The sequence below is a fragment of the Pan troglodytes genome, chromosome 2 (genome assembly GCF_028858775.2).
Source record: "Pan troglodytes isolate AG18354 chromosome 2, NHGRI_mPanTro3-v2.0_pri, whole genome shotgun sequence".
Lineage (NCBI taxonomy): Eukaryota > Metazoa > Chordata > Mammalia > Primates > Hominidae > Pan > Pan troglodytes.
The window spans coordinates 117,283,157-117,299,135 of record NC_086015.1 but is presented as its reverse complement, the minus strand read 5'-3'; the positions used below and the strand labels follow the sequence as shown (position 1 = coordinate 117,299,135).

Below are 15,979 nucleotides of genomic sequence, written 5' to 3'. Positions count from 1 at the left end.
TGAAGCTCCAATTCATCTGGCAACAGACTTCTCAGCAGAAATGGTATAGGCCAGGAGAGAGCAGGATGAGATTTTCAAAGTGCTGAAAGAAAAAAGAAAAAAAAAAAAAAACTGCCATCCAAGAATACTGTATCCAGCAAAGCCATCTTTCAAATATGAAGGATAGAGAAAGTTTTTCTCAGAAAAACAAATGCTGAGAGAATTCACCACCACCAGACCCATCTTACAAGAAATGTTAAAGGGAGTTCTTCAATCTGAAAGAAAAAAACACTAACACAAAAAGAAAACAGTTGACAGTAGAAAACCTACTGATAAAATTAAGTACATGAACAAACCCAGAATACTCTAATACTGTAATTGTGGTGTGTAATCAACTCATAACTCTAGTATGAAGCCAAAAAGACAAATCTAGCAAAAACAATAATAGCTACAGCAGCCTGCTAAGAGGTAATATAAAACATGGAAACTAAAACAAGAAAAAGTCAAAATGTTGGGGGATTTCTAAAAAGAAAAGGCAAGAAATTAAAACATACTACCTGAGAAAATCGTTTTGCCACAAGGGAAAACAGTAAGAAAGGAAGACAGGAGTTACAAAACAACCAGCAAACAAGGAAAGAAAAAATTGCCATAGTAAGTCCTTACTTATCAATAACTGAATATAAATGGACTCAGTTCTCCAATTAAAAGACATAGAGTGGCTGATGGATAAAGAAACAAGATCCAACTATATGCTGCCTATAAGACACCTACTTCACCTGTAAAGACATACATAGACTGAAAGAGATAGAAAAAGACATTCCAAGCAAGTAGAAACCAAAAACACAGCAGGAATAGCTATACTTATATCAGATAAAACTGACTACAAGTCAAAGACTATAAAGAGAAATAAAGAAAGGTCATTATATAATGATAAAGAGGTCAATTCAGCAAGAGGATATAACAATTATAAATATCTATGCACTCAACATCAAGCACCCAAGTATATAAAGCAAACAATAAAGGGAGAGATAACTGCAATACAATCATAGGGGACTTCAACACGCCACTCTCAGTAGTGGACAAATTATCCAGAAGAAAATCAGCAAGGAAACATCAAACTTAAACCAGAAACCAGGCCAAATAGGTCTGACATTTAAAGAATATTTTATCCAACTGTTGAAGAATACACATTCTTTTTATCAGCACATGGAACATCCTCCATAATAAGACCATATCTTAGGCCACAAAACAACTCTCAACAAATTCAAAAAACAGAAATTGTATCAAGTATCTATTCTGACCACAATAGAATAAAATTAGGAATCAGTAAGAGGAACTTCAGAAGCTACACAGATAGAAGGAAATTAAACAACATGCTCCTGAACAACCAATGGGTCAATGAAGAAATTAAGAAAAAATTTAAAAATTTCTTGAAACCAATGAAAATGGAAATATCATAGATCAAAATCTATAGGTTATAGTAAAAGCAGTAACTTCTTTTAAGAGAGAAGTTTATAGCAATAAACACTTACATCAAAAAAGTTGACAGACTTCAAAAAATAAGTTAACTATGCTCCTCAAGGAAATATAGAAAAGCAAGAACAAACCAAACCCCAAATTATTAGAAGAAAGGAAATAATATAAATCTAAGCAGAAATAAATGAATTGAGACTTCTTCTGACTCAAAATCAGAAATGAAAAAGGAGACATAACAACTGAGACATCAAAAATACAAAGAATCACTAGAGACTATTATGAACACCTATACATCAATAAACTGGAAAACATAGAAGAAATGGGTAAATTTCTAGACAGATAAAACCTACCAAGATTGAATGATGAAGAAACAGAAAACCTCAACAAACCACTAATAAGTAATGAGATTGAAGCTGTAATTAAAAAGTCTCACCTAAAAGAAAAGCCCAGGTCCTAATGGCTTCAAACTGCTAAATTGTACCAAACTTTTAAAGAAGAACTAATACAAATTCTACTCAATTTCTTCAAAAAAAAATTGAAGAGGAGGGAATACTTCCATACTTATTCTATCAGGCCAGCATTAGCCTGATACCAAAACCAAACAAGGACATGATAAGAAAAAAGAAAACTACATATCCCTGATGAACACAAATGCAAAATCTTCAACCAAATACTGGCAAACCAAATTCAATAACACGTTGAAAAGAACATTCACCATGATCAAGTGGGATTTATCCCAGGGATCCAAGGATGGTTCACCTTACGCAAATCAATATACATGATACATCACATTAACAGAACCAAGAACAAAAACCATATAATTATTTCAAGAGATGTCCAAAAAGGCATTCAATAAAATTCAACATCCTGTATGAACAGACACTTCTCAAAAGAAGACATTTATGCAGCCAAAAGACACAAGAAAAAATGCTCATCATCACTGGCCATCAGAGAAATGCAAATCAAAACCACAATGAGATACCATCTCACACCAGTTAGAATGGCGATCATTAAAAAGTCAGGAAACAACAGGTGCTGGAGAGGATGTGAAGAAATAGGAACACTTTTACACTGTTGGTGGGACTGTAAACTAGTTCAATCATTGTGGAAGTCAGTGTGGTGATTCCTCAGGGATCTAGAACTAGAAATACCATTTGACCCACCCATCCCGTTACTGGGTATATACCCAAAGGATTATAAATCATGCTGCTATAAAGACACATGCACACATGTTTATTGCGGCACTATTCACAATAGCAAAGACTTGGAACCAACCCAAATGTCCAACAATGATAGACTGGATTAAGAAAATGTGGCACATATACACCATGGAATACTATGCAGCCATAAAAAATGATGAGTTCATGTCCTTTGTAGGGACATGGATGAAGCTGGAAACCATCATTCTCAGCAAACTATCGCAAGGACAAAAAACCAAACACCGCATGTTCTCACTCATAGGTGGGAATTGGACAATGAGAACACATGGACACAGGAAGGGGAACATCACACACTGGGGTCTGCTGTGGGGTGGGGGGACAGGGGAGGGATAGCATTAGGAGATATACCTAATGTTAAATGATGAGTTAATGGGTGCAGCACACCAACATGACACATGTATACATATGTAACAAACCTGCATGTTGTGCACATGTACCCTAAAACTTAAAGTATAATAAAAAAGAAAAATCAACATCCTGGCCAGGACCAAAATGCCCACTTTCAGCACTTTTATTCAATATAATACTGCAAGTCCTTGCCAGAGCAGTTAGACAAGAGAAAAAAATAAGGGCATCCAGGCCAGATGTGATGGCTCATGGCTGTAATCCCAGGGCTTTGGGAGGCCAGTATGGAAGGATCACTTGAGGCCAAGAGTTCAAGACCAGCCTGGGTGACAGAGAAACCCTGTCTTTAAAAAAAATGTATCCAAATTGAAAAGGAAGAAGCTAAATTAGCCTTGTTTACGGATGACATGCTCTTATACTTAGAAAAACCTAAAGACTCCACCAAAAAAAACTGTTAGATCTGACAAACAAATTCAGTAAAGTTGCAGCATACAAAATCAACATTCAAAAATCAGCAGCATTTATTAATATATACACCAACAGTGAACAATCTGAAAAAGAAGAAAACAATCCCACCTTAACTAGCTACAAAGAAAATAAAATACCTGGGAACCAATTTAACCAAGGAAGTGAAAGATCTATATACTGAGAACTATAAAATACTGAGGAAAGAAATTGAAGAGGACACAAACATATAGAAAGATATGCCATGCTCCTGTACTGGAAGACTTCTTATAGTTAAAATGGCAATACTACCCAAAGCAATTTACAGATTCAATGCAATCTCTATCAAAATACCAACAACATTCTTCACGGAAATAGAAAAAAAATTCCTAATATTTATATGAAACCACAGAAGACCCTGAATAGCCAAAGCAACACTAAGCAAAAAGAACAAAGCTCTAGGTATCACACTACCTGACTTCAAAATTTACTACAAAGCTATAGTAACCAAAACAGCTTGGTACTGGCATAAAAACAGGCATATAGACCAATGAAATAGAATAGAGAACCCAGATTTAAATCCACACATTTACAACCAACTCATCTTTGACAAAAGTGCCAAGAACATAAAATGGGGAAAGGACACTCTTTTAATAAATAGTGCTGGAAAAACAGGAGAACTATATGCAGAAGAATGAAATGAGACCCCTTTCTCTCACCATACACAAAAATCAAATCCAAATGGGTTACAGATTTAAATCTAAGTCCAGAAACTATGAGACTACTAGAAGAAAACATTGAGACAATGCTCCAGGCCACTGGTCTGGCCAAAGATTTTTTGTGTAAGACCTCAAAAGCACAGACAACCAGAGCAAAAATAGACAACTGGGATTACATCAAGCTAAAAAGTTTCTGCACAGCAAAGGAAACAATCAAGTGAAGAGATAACCCACAGAAAGAGAGACAGAGTATTTGCAAACTGTCTGTATAGTTTGGATGTTTGTCCCCTGCACCTCATGTTGAAATCTGATCCTCAATGTTGGACGGAAGTGGAGTCTAATGGGAGGTATTTGGGTCATGGAGATGGATTGCTTAATGAATGGCTTAATGCCATCCTCTGTAAATGAGTGCATTCTCACTCTATTAGTTATGGAAGAGCTGGTTGTTAAAAAGAACCTGGCACCTCCCTCCCCGTTTTTCTTTGCTTTCCTCTCTTGCCATTGGATCTCTGCACATGATAGCTCCCCTTCCATCATGACTGGAAGCAGCCTGAAGTCCTCATTAGAAACAGATGCTAGTGCCATACTTCTTGTACAGCTGGCAAAACTGCAAGTCCAATAAACCTCTTTTTTTAAATAAATTACCCAGCGTCAGGTGTTCCTTTATAGCAACACAAGTGGACTAAAATGCCATCTGACAAGGGATTAATAACTAGAATATGTAAGGAACTCAAACAATAGCAAAAAAACAATCCAATTTAAAAATGGGCAAGTCCATTATAGTGGCTCACATCTATAATCCCAACACTTTGGGAGGCTAAGGTGGGTGGATAGTTTGAGTCAAGGAGTTCAAGACCAGCCTGGGCAACATGGCAAAACCCCATCTCTACCAAAAAAAAACCAAACAAAAAACAATTAGCCAGGAGTCATGACACGTGCCTGTAGTCCCAGCTACTGGGGAGGCTGAGGTGTAAAGGATCTCTTGAGTCCAGGAGGTGAAGGTAGAAGTGAACCAACATCACACTGCTACAGTCCAGCCCGGGCGACAGAGTGACGCCCTGTCTAAAAAAAAAAAGGTGGGGGGAAAGATCTAAATAGACATTTCTCAAAAGATATACAAATGGCCAAAAAGTGTATGATAAAATGCTCAGCATCACTAATTATCAGAGAAATTCAAATCAAAACCACAATGCGATATCATCTTATGCCAGTAAAATGGCTTTTATCCAAGACAGTGAATAACAGATGCTGGTGAGGATATGGAGAAAGGGAAACCCTCACACACTGTTGGTGGGAGTGTAAATTAGTACAGCCATTATAGAGAACAGAATGGAGATTCCTGAAAAAACTAAAATTAGAACTACCATATGATCCAGCAATTCCACTAATAGGTATATCTCCAAAAGAAAGGAAATCTATATATCCAAGAGATATTTGCATGTCCGTGATTATTACAGCACTGTTGACAATAGCCAAAATATGGAATCAACCTGAGCACCCATCAGTGGATAAATGCATAAAGAAAATATGGTGTATACACAAAATGGAATATTAGTAATGAAAAAGAATGAAATCCTGTCATTTGCAGCAACATGGATAGAACTGGAGGTCACTGTGTTAAGTGAAATAAGTCAAGCACAGAAAGACAAATACCACATGTTCTTACTCATGTGGGAGAGCTAAAAAATGTGAATCTCATGAAGATAGAGAATACATTGGTGGTTACCAGAGGCTGGAAAGGGTAGAGGTTGGGAGGTGGATGAAGAGAGGTTGATTAATGGGTACAATATACAGTTAGATAGAAGCAATAAGGCCTAATGTTCAATAGATCAGTAGGATGACTATAGTTAATAATAACCTATTGTGCATTTCAAAATAACCAGAAGAGAATAACTTGAATGTCCCCATGGTAAATAAAAGATAAATATTTAAGGTGATGGATATCCCAAATACCCTGATTTGATCTTTACACATTATATGAATGTATAAAATTACCACATGTACCCCCAAAATATGTATATTATGTATCAATAAAAATATTATAAAAAGATAGCTATAGATAGGCTATAAATAAGTGCCAAACCAGTGATCATGAATATGTTTTAGGAGTTCAGGGAAAGAAAGAGAAATGTAGGCAAGGATGATCTAGGAAGATTTCACCCAAAGGGGAGAACATTTTTCAGTTAGGGTAGAACAGCAGGAGCTAAAATGCAGAAGTCAGAGAACAGGAGTGTAGCCAAAAGAGAGATGTGAATGGCTGAGAATGGGAGACAGGGTCAAGGACTGGGAGTGTGCCCACAGCCGAGCACAGGAAGCTGTAAATGGTGGACTGAATGGATAAAAGCAAGCAATGAAGTAAATCCATTCCTTGGAGCCTTTTTCTTTTTCTCTTTTTTTTTTTTTTTTTTTTTTTTTTTTGAGACAGAGTCTCACTCTGTTACCCAGGCTGGAATGCCGTGGCTTGATCTCGGCTCACTGCAACCTCCACCTCCCAGGTTCAAGTGATTCTCGTGCCTCAGCCTCCCAAGTAGCTGGGATTACAGGTGCCTGCCACCATGCCGGGCTAATTTTTGTATTTTTAGTAGAGATGGGGTTTCACCATGTTGGCCAGGCTAGTCTTGAACTCCTGACCTCAAATGAGTCACCCACCTCAACCTCCCAAAGTGCTGGGATTACAGGTGTGACCCACCGCACCCAGCCATGCCTTTTTTTAAAGCAGTACCTCCACCAACAAAAATCAGCATTATCAAAAATATTAACCAACAGCCATAAAATTAATGAGGACTGATGTGCATTCTGGGACTTCCTCAGATGGTCAAGAGGCAAGAACAAATCCCATCTCTGCCTATAGTTGTGAAAATATAAGCTTAACTACTCTGCACTTCAACACTGTAACTCCACACACACACCACGGCATGCTATTCTCGCTTCTTTGCCTTTACTCAAGATGTGCTCTCCTCTAGGAAAGCCTTTTCTTTGCCTGAATTCAGTTCAGACATCATCTTCAAAAAGGTCTTCTCCTCACCACCAGACTGGGCAGTCCTCTGTGCTGCTCTCCACTGCTGTACCTTCCCACTGTATGGAAACTCTGGTCATCTGTTTCAGCCTCTCCCGGGGCAGACGGTACCTGGCTTACCTTGATGCCCCTAGTGTTCAGCTGTGGTGGACACTAATAAATCCTAAAAGGCCATTGCATGCTTCCCTGTGACAGCAGAGACACTCGCTTAAACAGTCTTCCATACCATGTTTCCAGAACCTGATGTTAGGGTATTTTTTCTCAACTGATATTCAAGACTGGTTCTTTGTTGTTATTGCTGCTGTTGGAGGTCAGGTTACCAGCAGGCTTTTAAAATATGTCTATGCACTGAGGCCTCAATGCCTGTAACTTTGGCACATTCTGCACGCAATTTTCCATCATTTTTGCGTTGAGGGTTGTGGTTTCTGGATCCCTTGCCAGCATCACTGGTCCTGGCATGGGTACAATATGTATGCTGTAATCAGATCAACTCAGGAGTGTGCCTCATAGCTTGGGTTACTGGAAGCCATTTGGTGCTCTGCTCAAATGTCACCTCCTCAGTTTCCTTCACCACTCAATCAAAAATAAAAATAACTGGCCAGGCACAGTGGCCCACACCTGTAATCCCAGCACTTTGGGAGGCCAAGGCAGGCAGATCACTTGAGGCCAGGAGTTCAAGACCAGCCTGGCCAACATGGTGAAACCCTGTCTCCAATAAAAATACAAAAAAAAATTAGCCAGGCATGGTGGCAGGCACCTGTAATCCCAGCTACTTGGGAGGCTGAGGCACAAGAATCGTTTGAACCCAGGAGGCAGAGGTTGCAGTGAGCCGAGATTGCACCACTGCACTCTAGCCTGGGCAACAGAGCAAGACTCTTGCCTCAAAGAAAATAAATAAAATAAAATAAAAATAAAAATAACCTATCAGTCACTCTCATTCCCTTTTGTTGCCTTATTTTTTTCACAGCATTTCACACTGTCATAATCCCGATTGTGATTTCCACACCTTTTATACAGCATTTTATTAACATAAGAATTATTTTTATAAAGTTCTTAATGTGCTACAGATGGAAAGCCAACTTTTTCTCAACATTTCACTTTTTTCCTTCTTTATTCTTAAAGGAGGATCCTCTGGATCACACTTCGGACATGGAAGAAGTTTGTAAAATTTATGAAAGAGGAAAGAGTAAAAGAAGAAAGGCGACAGCAACTTCGTAGGAAGGTAGTTGAAATTCTTCCAGACTTCCAGGTACCTGGAAGGTACCACGAGCTATATCAGCAATCAGATACTTGGTCCTTGAGTAAGACAAGTCTTTGGTGAACGAATGAGCCAGATTAGTGTAATATTTAGGACAGGAAGCTCGACTAGTCTGTATGTGTGTTATCTCCACCCACCCACACACATACATACATACACCTGGTTTATTCTCTACGAGCTACTTCTTAGATCAAAGGAATTCTTTTGAGAATTTTTATTCCCTTCTTTGACTTTTCCTGGATTGCTAGTCATTCACTATAGCATTTATCACAGTGGGATCATCCAAAGGAACATTCTAGAGATCCTCTGTTCAAATATATCCTATATATTTTTAGCATAGTAAACTTTAAAAAGGACAAGTGTTTGCCTGACTGAGCCTGTGAAGAAAATGTGTCCGTATAGCTCGACAGGAGTTGCTGATGTGACCTTAATGAAACAGAAATAAACAGGGGTGAGTGCTCGGAAAGGAAGGGCGGCCAAGGCACTCAGCCTTCTAGTGCAGTAGCATCAGTGACACGCACCCCACCAGACCTCGTCCACTTTCACCACCCCTGAAGGCAGACCACGTATGAAAAGGTTCTCTACACAGCTGCTGCAGAGGACAGCAGCTTATCCTGATTTCAGAGAAACTGAGGCACCGGAGATGCTTCTCTTCCGTGCACCTTAATAAGCATGAAGGACATTCCGAAAGGTAATAACTCTATCATGACAGTCCAGCAATTCATTAAATTATCTGTTCATGCTCCCAACTGCAACTGCTGAATAATACACTCAATTTGTCTTCTAGTACTCAGCTCAGTTTGATCTAGATATTGAGATACCTATCTTGAATTCAAAGAATGTTTTCATCTTTAAGGTGCTATAAAGACTGATAAAATGCTCTCTTCTATGAATTGTGTTAGAGAATTACCTGCTAGAATAATAATTTTTCATTATAAAATACACATTTATTATATAACAAATTCAAGCAGTCCATAAATGCATATGGTAAAATGAGAAAGTCCTGTGCAGTCCTGAGATGATTACTCTTATTTGGTGTGCTGAAAATTTGAGTTGACAAAATAAAATTCTGTGGTTTTTTAAGTGAATGTTCTTGTTACTGTCTCGTACTTCCTAGAAAGGATATCTAGCTGTACCACCTGCTACATGACTTAAGATACTTTTATCACGGAGGATGTGTGATATGACCAAACACCTTGAATTGAACTTTATTTCTTCTACGACATGGCTGTTCCCACACAGCTTTTCCTTTAATAGGATTATACAGTTGTCATTAAAAAAAAAAAAAAAAAAAAAAAAACCTGTGTTTTTCAAGATGAATGGCCACTAAAGAAAATGTAACTAAAAGTAATTCATAATACATCATTTTCCATCAAAATCACTAACAGTTTAAACCTAACTACAGTACATTTACAAAATACTGGCTGATATTAGCACCCGGAAATGAAATACCAATTTTATTATTTTGTTTGTTTTGTGTTTTGTTTTGAGACAGGGTCTCACTCTGTCACTGTACTTCAGGCTGGAGGTACAGTGGCCTGACTATGGCTCACTGAATCCTGGACCTCTCAGACTCAGGTGATCCTCCCACCTCAGCCTCTCAGATAGCTGGGATTACATGCCCAGCTAACTTTTTTTTTTTTTTTTTTTTTGGTAGAGATGGAGTTTCGCCATGTTGCCCAGGCTAGTCTTGAACTCCTGGGCTCAAGTGATCCTCTCAGCCTCCCAAAGTGCTGAGATTACAGGCGTGAGCCACCACACCCAGCCACCAGTTTTCTTTAAATGCCAAGCCTGTACATAAGGTTGAGTTCCTTAAGTCAACATGCCAGGCGCATAAATAAATCCCACAAAGCTTAAGTTTTCTGTCTTAGCTTTATTTTTGCCTCACCTCAAACATCAACTAGAAATTGAGTCTTTAGCAGCCCATATTCCGATGGTGCCAGCTAGACTTTTTACCGAATACAGAGCCTTCTAAAGAGATACAATGGAAATAGTTTTGATGCTGTTTTTTGCTGGACTATCATGAAAGTATGTTTCAAAATGTTACTGTTAACATAATGCTCCAACAAGCAGTATCCCTGACCCACAAAACTGGAGAAATTGCCACCGGGAACGTAACAGTTTAGGGCTAGGGACAGGGCCACAGGATAGAGACATCGAGGGAGCCACAGAGGCAGCACAGGTATAATGCAGGGTTTTCGGAAATCAGAAGACTTCAGGAGACACTCCAAGAAACACCAGCTATTTTCCTTAAAGAAAGCACTTTATTTTCCATTTAAACAACTTGGTCACAGGACGTTATTTTACATAAATGGCAGTAATTTGTAAAATTTCCATGTAAAAGGCCTTGTGTCTGAGTCTGAGGTGATAAGAGGATATGAATACAAGTATATAAAAACAGTGCAAAATGTGCAGCCCACAGCCTCCGGAGTTGGCTTCAGAAATCCCCCTTAATGTTGCTAGACCAGTTACATTAAATATTAAATGTAACACCAGGTAAATATTCCTGGGTTTCCTTTAGTCTAACATCCAACCCAGATATGCAATAAAATGAAAAACTCAAAATCCCTAACAACTCAAACCATCCAATCACCCAGACCATTAGGATCACAATGAGTTGAGACTGCAGGCTCTATACTGTGACATCTCGTCAGTGGCTCCATCTTAAGAAATACAGAATTTTAGTTGCATCAGTAACTAGAATAGACTAGCTCTGCTTTTAAAGCTTTGCCTTTTAAATGTCGATTTCTAGAAGTTCACTTTCAAGGTGCCATCAAGAAGGCTAGGCCACTAATAAGTCACAAGCCCAACCTAGACATCGCAGCCTCTTAAGACATTTGTCTTCACTAACCATTCAGTCTTTAACCTGCTGCTGATCCTACAATGAAAACACTTAGTGCCAGCTGAAGCGTGGATGCTTGTCTATCAGCAACATAATTAAGTGTAGCTGATTCTGCAAGAAATTTATATTAGTCACAGCAAACATCCACAGGAACATACTGAATCGTACTCAGTAGTGAGTTTAGCATGGCTTTCCTGCTCCCCTGCATCACCCTTGCAGTGTTTAATACAAAAGGGTGCACATGTCAAGCTGCCGCTGAGAAAACCAGATTCCAAACAGGTGCCTCAGGAAAAGTCTCTTATTATCCATTGCTTGCTTAAGCAACCTCTACTTTTCAAAATGGAAGGTACCAGAATATGGCTACAATTAAGTTAGGTCATATAAACTTACCTAGGTTAAAAAGACCCTTAAGTCTCACAAAACTGTAATTTTTAAACATCCTGGCTAAAACTGTGCTTCTAGATGTTATATTTTTGCTTATACTAGTTGAGCTTTATAATCAAAAGCTAATGTCCTACTCAAAGGAAATACATGTCTATTAAGCAGATGGTCAGTGGTATGTAGAACCTTACTGGCACTGTGTTTTCTGGCAGTGGAAGATTCTAGTACAGAAAATTGTCTCTTGCTAAAAATATTAGAAGTACCAAGGACTATTGCATAAGAGAAAGTTTGTAGCAATTTTTTGCTAGGCAGATGGTACACTTGAAGACAACAATGACTTCATTCACCAAGGAAAACACTACTTAGCAAAGATTTACAATATCCTAAACACAAACACATATGTGGCTGAGGTGGAATAAGCAGCACGTTGTCCCAAAAACACACTTAAGGCTTTACTTTAGCAGCATCAGGGTAACCTATCAAAGAGGCGCTGTTAATGGTCAGTTCATTTCAGGAACGCTCGGCTGGAACCATAAAAGTGCTCCGTGGGTATTGTAAGAAACATTTTAAATATTGAAGGATTTTCTTCTTTCATGCAATCCTGATCCTTAATCTTTCTCCCTTGAATCTTTCAAATCGGTCTGTTCTTCTCCCCCCAGGAACAGTCCACAGTGGTGTGATAATAATCTAAGTGGCCAGATGATAGGTAATTTATTAAACTCCACATCCAGTATGTTCGTTAACAGAGACTAAGGACGTGAGATGAGAGAAGAGGACCTGCTTGTTTGAAATCATGTTCGAGGGGCTTGCTCCTCTGCCCAAGAGACTGCTGATTTATAGGTTCACCGGGCAATCCTCCACTGCCGCCACCACCAAATGCTTCCCTGGGACTGATTCATTCACAGAGGCCTTGTCCTTTCAAAGATTCCACAATAAACTCATCTGGCCCCTGGAGAGAACCAAGGCCTATAATGAAACCCCTCAAATAGTTCCAGATCATAAAAGGCTCCAAAATCCTATAAACCAAAGATGTCACAGAGCCTACAGAACACTGCTCATGGATTAACCCCTTGTTTGCTGCTCCTTTCGGTACAGACTCCTGGGAAGGCTTTTCCCACACAAAATCACTGATCTTTTGACAGGTTTAAGCATTCTGTCAACTGTCCATCATGGGTTCTCAAGGAACTTAAAACAAGTATCTTCGTGCCAATAAACCTGAATAATACACAGAGTCCCTTCCTATCCATGGGAAGGAAGCTGAGTTGGCTCATCCAAGTAACCCTATTAGAGGTAAGTTGTTAAAAAAAATTGTCATCATTCCTAATTCTCCCAAATTATTCTGGTCTCTTTGTACTACTTATCTTCATCACATCACATTACATTTAGATGTTGTGAACAATTTGGCAAGAAGCTAAAATTACTGACTAATGTTTCTATCAATTTGTATGATCAATGGCTAGATAATCAGAGTTGGCTCTACAGCTGACATTCAAAAGCACGACTACCAATTTCTGCCCACACAGGCTATCCTTGACATTATTACTATCTCTCTTATCTAAAACCTGTATAGAAAGAAATTTGTTATATCAAATCCAACTTTAATTCTAGATGAATATTCAGCTCTGGGCCAGGGAGAAGGCATCACTGTACAAACCCCAGAGTCTGCTAACATCCCCAGGCACAGAGCCTATCATTCGTTAAACAAACCATCTCTGGGGAAAATGACAACAGCCTGAATAAGAATATGGTGACCATCTTAAGGACAGCTCCAATTAATGCCAACAGTAGGGATGGTGCCGGCTGCAGAGGGTGGAAGTGCAGGAAGTAGCAATATTTCCTCTCAACAAATATAAATCTCTTGCTTAAAGCAGCATGCACAGAATGACTGAAAACGCTGGCAATATTTTCCCTATATTAAGCTATAAGCCAAGGCAAATTTAAGGAGTCATGAATTATCTTTGGGATTGCACAACAGTACATGTTCAAAACCAACATTTCAAAAGGGTATTTTCCTCATCTGAAATTCCCTCATCTTAATTCTATAGTAGAACAACCCATTGTACATAAATATTTAATCTTTTATACATTTTCGGTTTTAAGATATGATTAAAGAAACAACTTGTTATTGTCGGAAGAGCCAGGGAAGAACAGTAATCCATCAATAGTGGAAACCACATATACCCTGTTTCTTCTCTCTTAGTGAGATACTGTTATTTAGGGAGGGGTAATTGAGAATTAATGTGCAAGTTAAGTGGGAAGATGTCACTCAACTCCTCAAAGTTCATACCGGAATAATGTGAATGCCAGAAGGCTGATTTTCACAATTTAGTGCTATAACTGACAGCATTTGAAATACATGAAGAAAATAATCGAGCCCTTGATGTTACTCAGCCTTCCTACCAGAAAAGAGAGTAAAGCATCCCCACAGGAGTGTCTGTTCTCCTCTTCCAGCCACAGTCACAAGTGTGCTAGCACCTTACCTGGTGAAACATGGGAAGAGGAAAAACACATGAATGCCTGTTGGAGTTATTTATAAGAAACCCAAGCAGAATTTATAAAAAATAAATAGAAGAACTCATCACCTAAACTCGTGGCCACACTACGTTACACTAGCAATAATTATCTTTATAACTGTTGTCAACTGTCTTTTCAAGATCAGACAACTTAGCATCAATCCATCTGGTCATCTTCTCTGTTTGAGTAGTTCATGTCTAATAAGAAGGAGAAATTCTCATAACTGTACAACAAGGTATATGCTGAAAACTGATTACCCTAATAATATTGGCTTCAATATTCTAGACTATAAACGTTTTTCTTCCATCATATTTTCCTAATACTTTGTATTTCCATGGCGCTTGAGTTGTTTTTTAGTGCTTTCCACATCCATCTTCCCTCACGTGACCCTCATGACGGCTCTGTGAGGTAGCCAGGGCAGGCATCAGTACCCCACTTTGCAGATGACCCTGAGACTTGGGAAAGTGACTCAGCTAGGGGTCACATGGCTATTAAGAATCGAAAGAGGGACTAGAAACTATCCTAATCCAACACTCTTTCCCCCACACTAATGGATGGGAATTGCTTCTATCAATTTGTGCATTAGCAATCCACATCCTTCTCAAGTTCAGGCAACTGAGTCAATTAAAAAGGTGACTGGAAAGGAATGGCTCTACTTTTACTGCCTCAGTATAAAAGTCTCTTAAGTTGTGGTGTCAGAAAAATTAACTTCTTCCCACTCCAGTCTCTAAACCTGAGCATGGCCCTATAATGCCTTTAAGAAACTGGGGATAGAAATGGACACTGAAGTGTAAAATGGAAGGGAGACGGAAGGAGGAGCCATCATCCCTCAGAGAGCCACATAGAAGGCACTTCAGACAATGTCCTCGGCAGGGTGGTGGAATGCACGTGTGCCCAGGGTGGAGAACTGGTGCCAGTTCCGCAGGAAGCCCCTATTGTACTGGCCTGTGTCCACGATGAGCCCGCAGAGGAGCCGGCGCCCAGTCTTCTGTCGGAGGGCCTGCTGGACTTCCCGCTCAGTCACATTGTAGCTGATGTTGATCAGCTGGATCAGGAAGATGTAGGCCATGCCTGCTGTGATGATCACAGAGTACCACACGCAGGTGAAGGACAGAGCCGAGCTGGGAGAGGGAAAAAGGCTGTCAGGGCTGCCGTTTTTGTCAAATTCAGAAAACTGTCATCATTCTCACGTTTTACACATTTTTTTACTTATTACTAAAGACTCTGGCATCTTCCCCAACCCTCCGAACTGGAAGATACTCAGAATGCCAATAACCTGCTTAAGTAGGAGAATGTGTGTGTTTATTCTATAATTACTGGTGCCTATTTTCTAGTATATTACACTAGAATAGCAGGGACTGTTTTTTGCATTTTGTACCCTCCACACACCCAGCACGCTGCCTGACATAACAGCGTTCAACACCTGTTTGTTAAATAAACAAGTAATTCGTAAATTACATCTAACTCATGAGAAAACAAAGGCACCAAGGGACTGCTATAAATGTCTTCTAGGAAGCTGCAGGTGGATGCCGAGGAACAGTGCTAAAGTTACTAATCTCCATTCTTTCCAGTCCAATGCTGAGGAATGAAAAGACGATGGACGACTCCCAACCCCAGCAGCCCTGTGCTTACTTGGATGTAGGAACACCGAGACATTCCAAATTCACCCTCCTAAAGCCCAACACAATCACACAAGGTAGGGAAGTTCCTCTCAGGCTCATTAATGAGACAGGCTGCCAGTTAGCCTCTGCCATTTGATGATTTTCCAACATTCGCAAATTAAGA

General features: G+C 39.4%; 2 protein-coding genes across 45 annotated transcripts in view; one reads left to right on the top strand and one right to left on the bottom strand.

Moving 5' to 3' along the window:
- The window catches only part of CCDC191 (coiled-coil domain containing 191), a 91,883-nt gene extending 82,338 nt beyond the window's left edge, over positions 1–9,545 (top strand). For all 10 annotated transcript variants that reach the window (XM_016941686.4, XM_063807018.1, XM_009446178.5 and 7 more), the window contains one exon: positions 8,322–9,545. In XM_016941686.4, coding sequence (XP_016797175.1) covers positions 8,322–8,520 — 199 coding nt within the window. In that variant the 3' untranslated portion in view covers positions 8,521–9,545. The remainder of the gene's footprint in view (positions 1–8,321) is intronic.
- The window catches only part of ZDHHC23 (zinc finger DHHC-type palmitoyltransferase 23), a 30,923-nt gene that overhangs the window by 5,220 nt on the left and 9,724 nt on the right, over positions 1–15,979 (bottom strand). For 6 of the 35 annotated variants that reach the window (XM_063805180.1, XM_063805178.1, XM_063805181.1 and 3 more), the window contains 2 exons: positions 15,140–15,315; positions 10,702–12,961 (listed from right to left, as the gene is read on the bottom strand). In XM_063805180.1, the coding sequence (XP_063661250.1) occupies positions 12,948–12,961; positions 15,140–15,315 (190 nt within the window). In that variant the 3' untranslated portion in view covers positions 10,702–12,947. Of the gene's footprint in view, positions 1–10,701; positions 15,316–15,979 lie in introns of those variants that run through there. The other 29 variants (XM_063805166.1, XM_063805161.1, XM_063805168.1 and 26 more) reach the window with 9 other exon arrangements.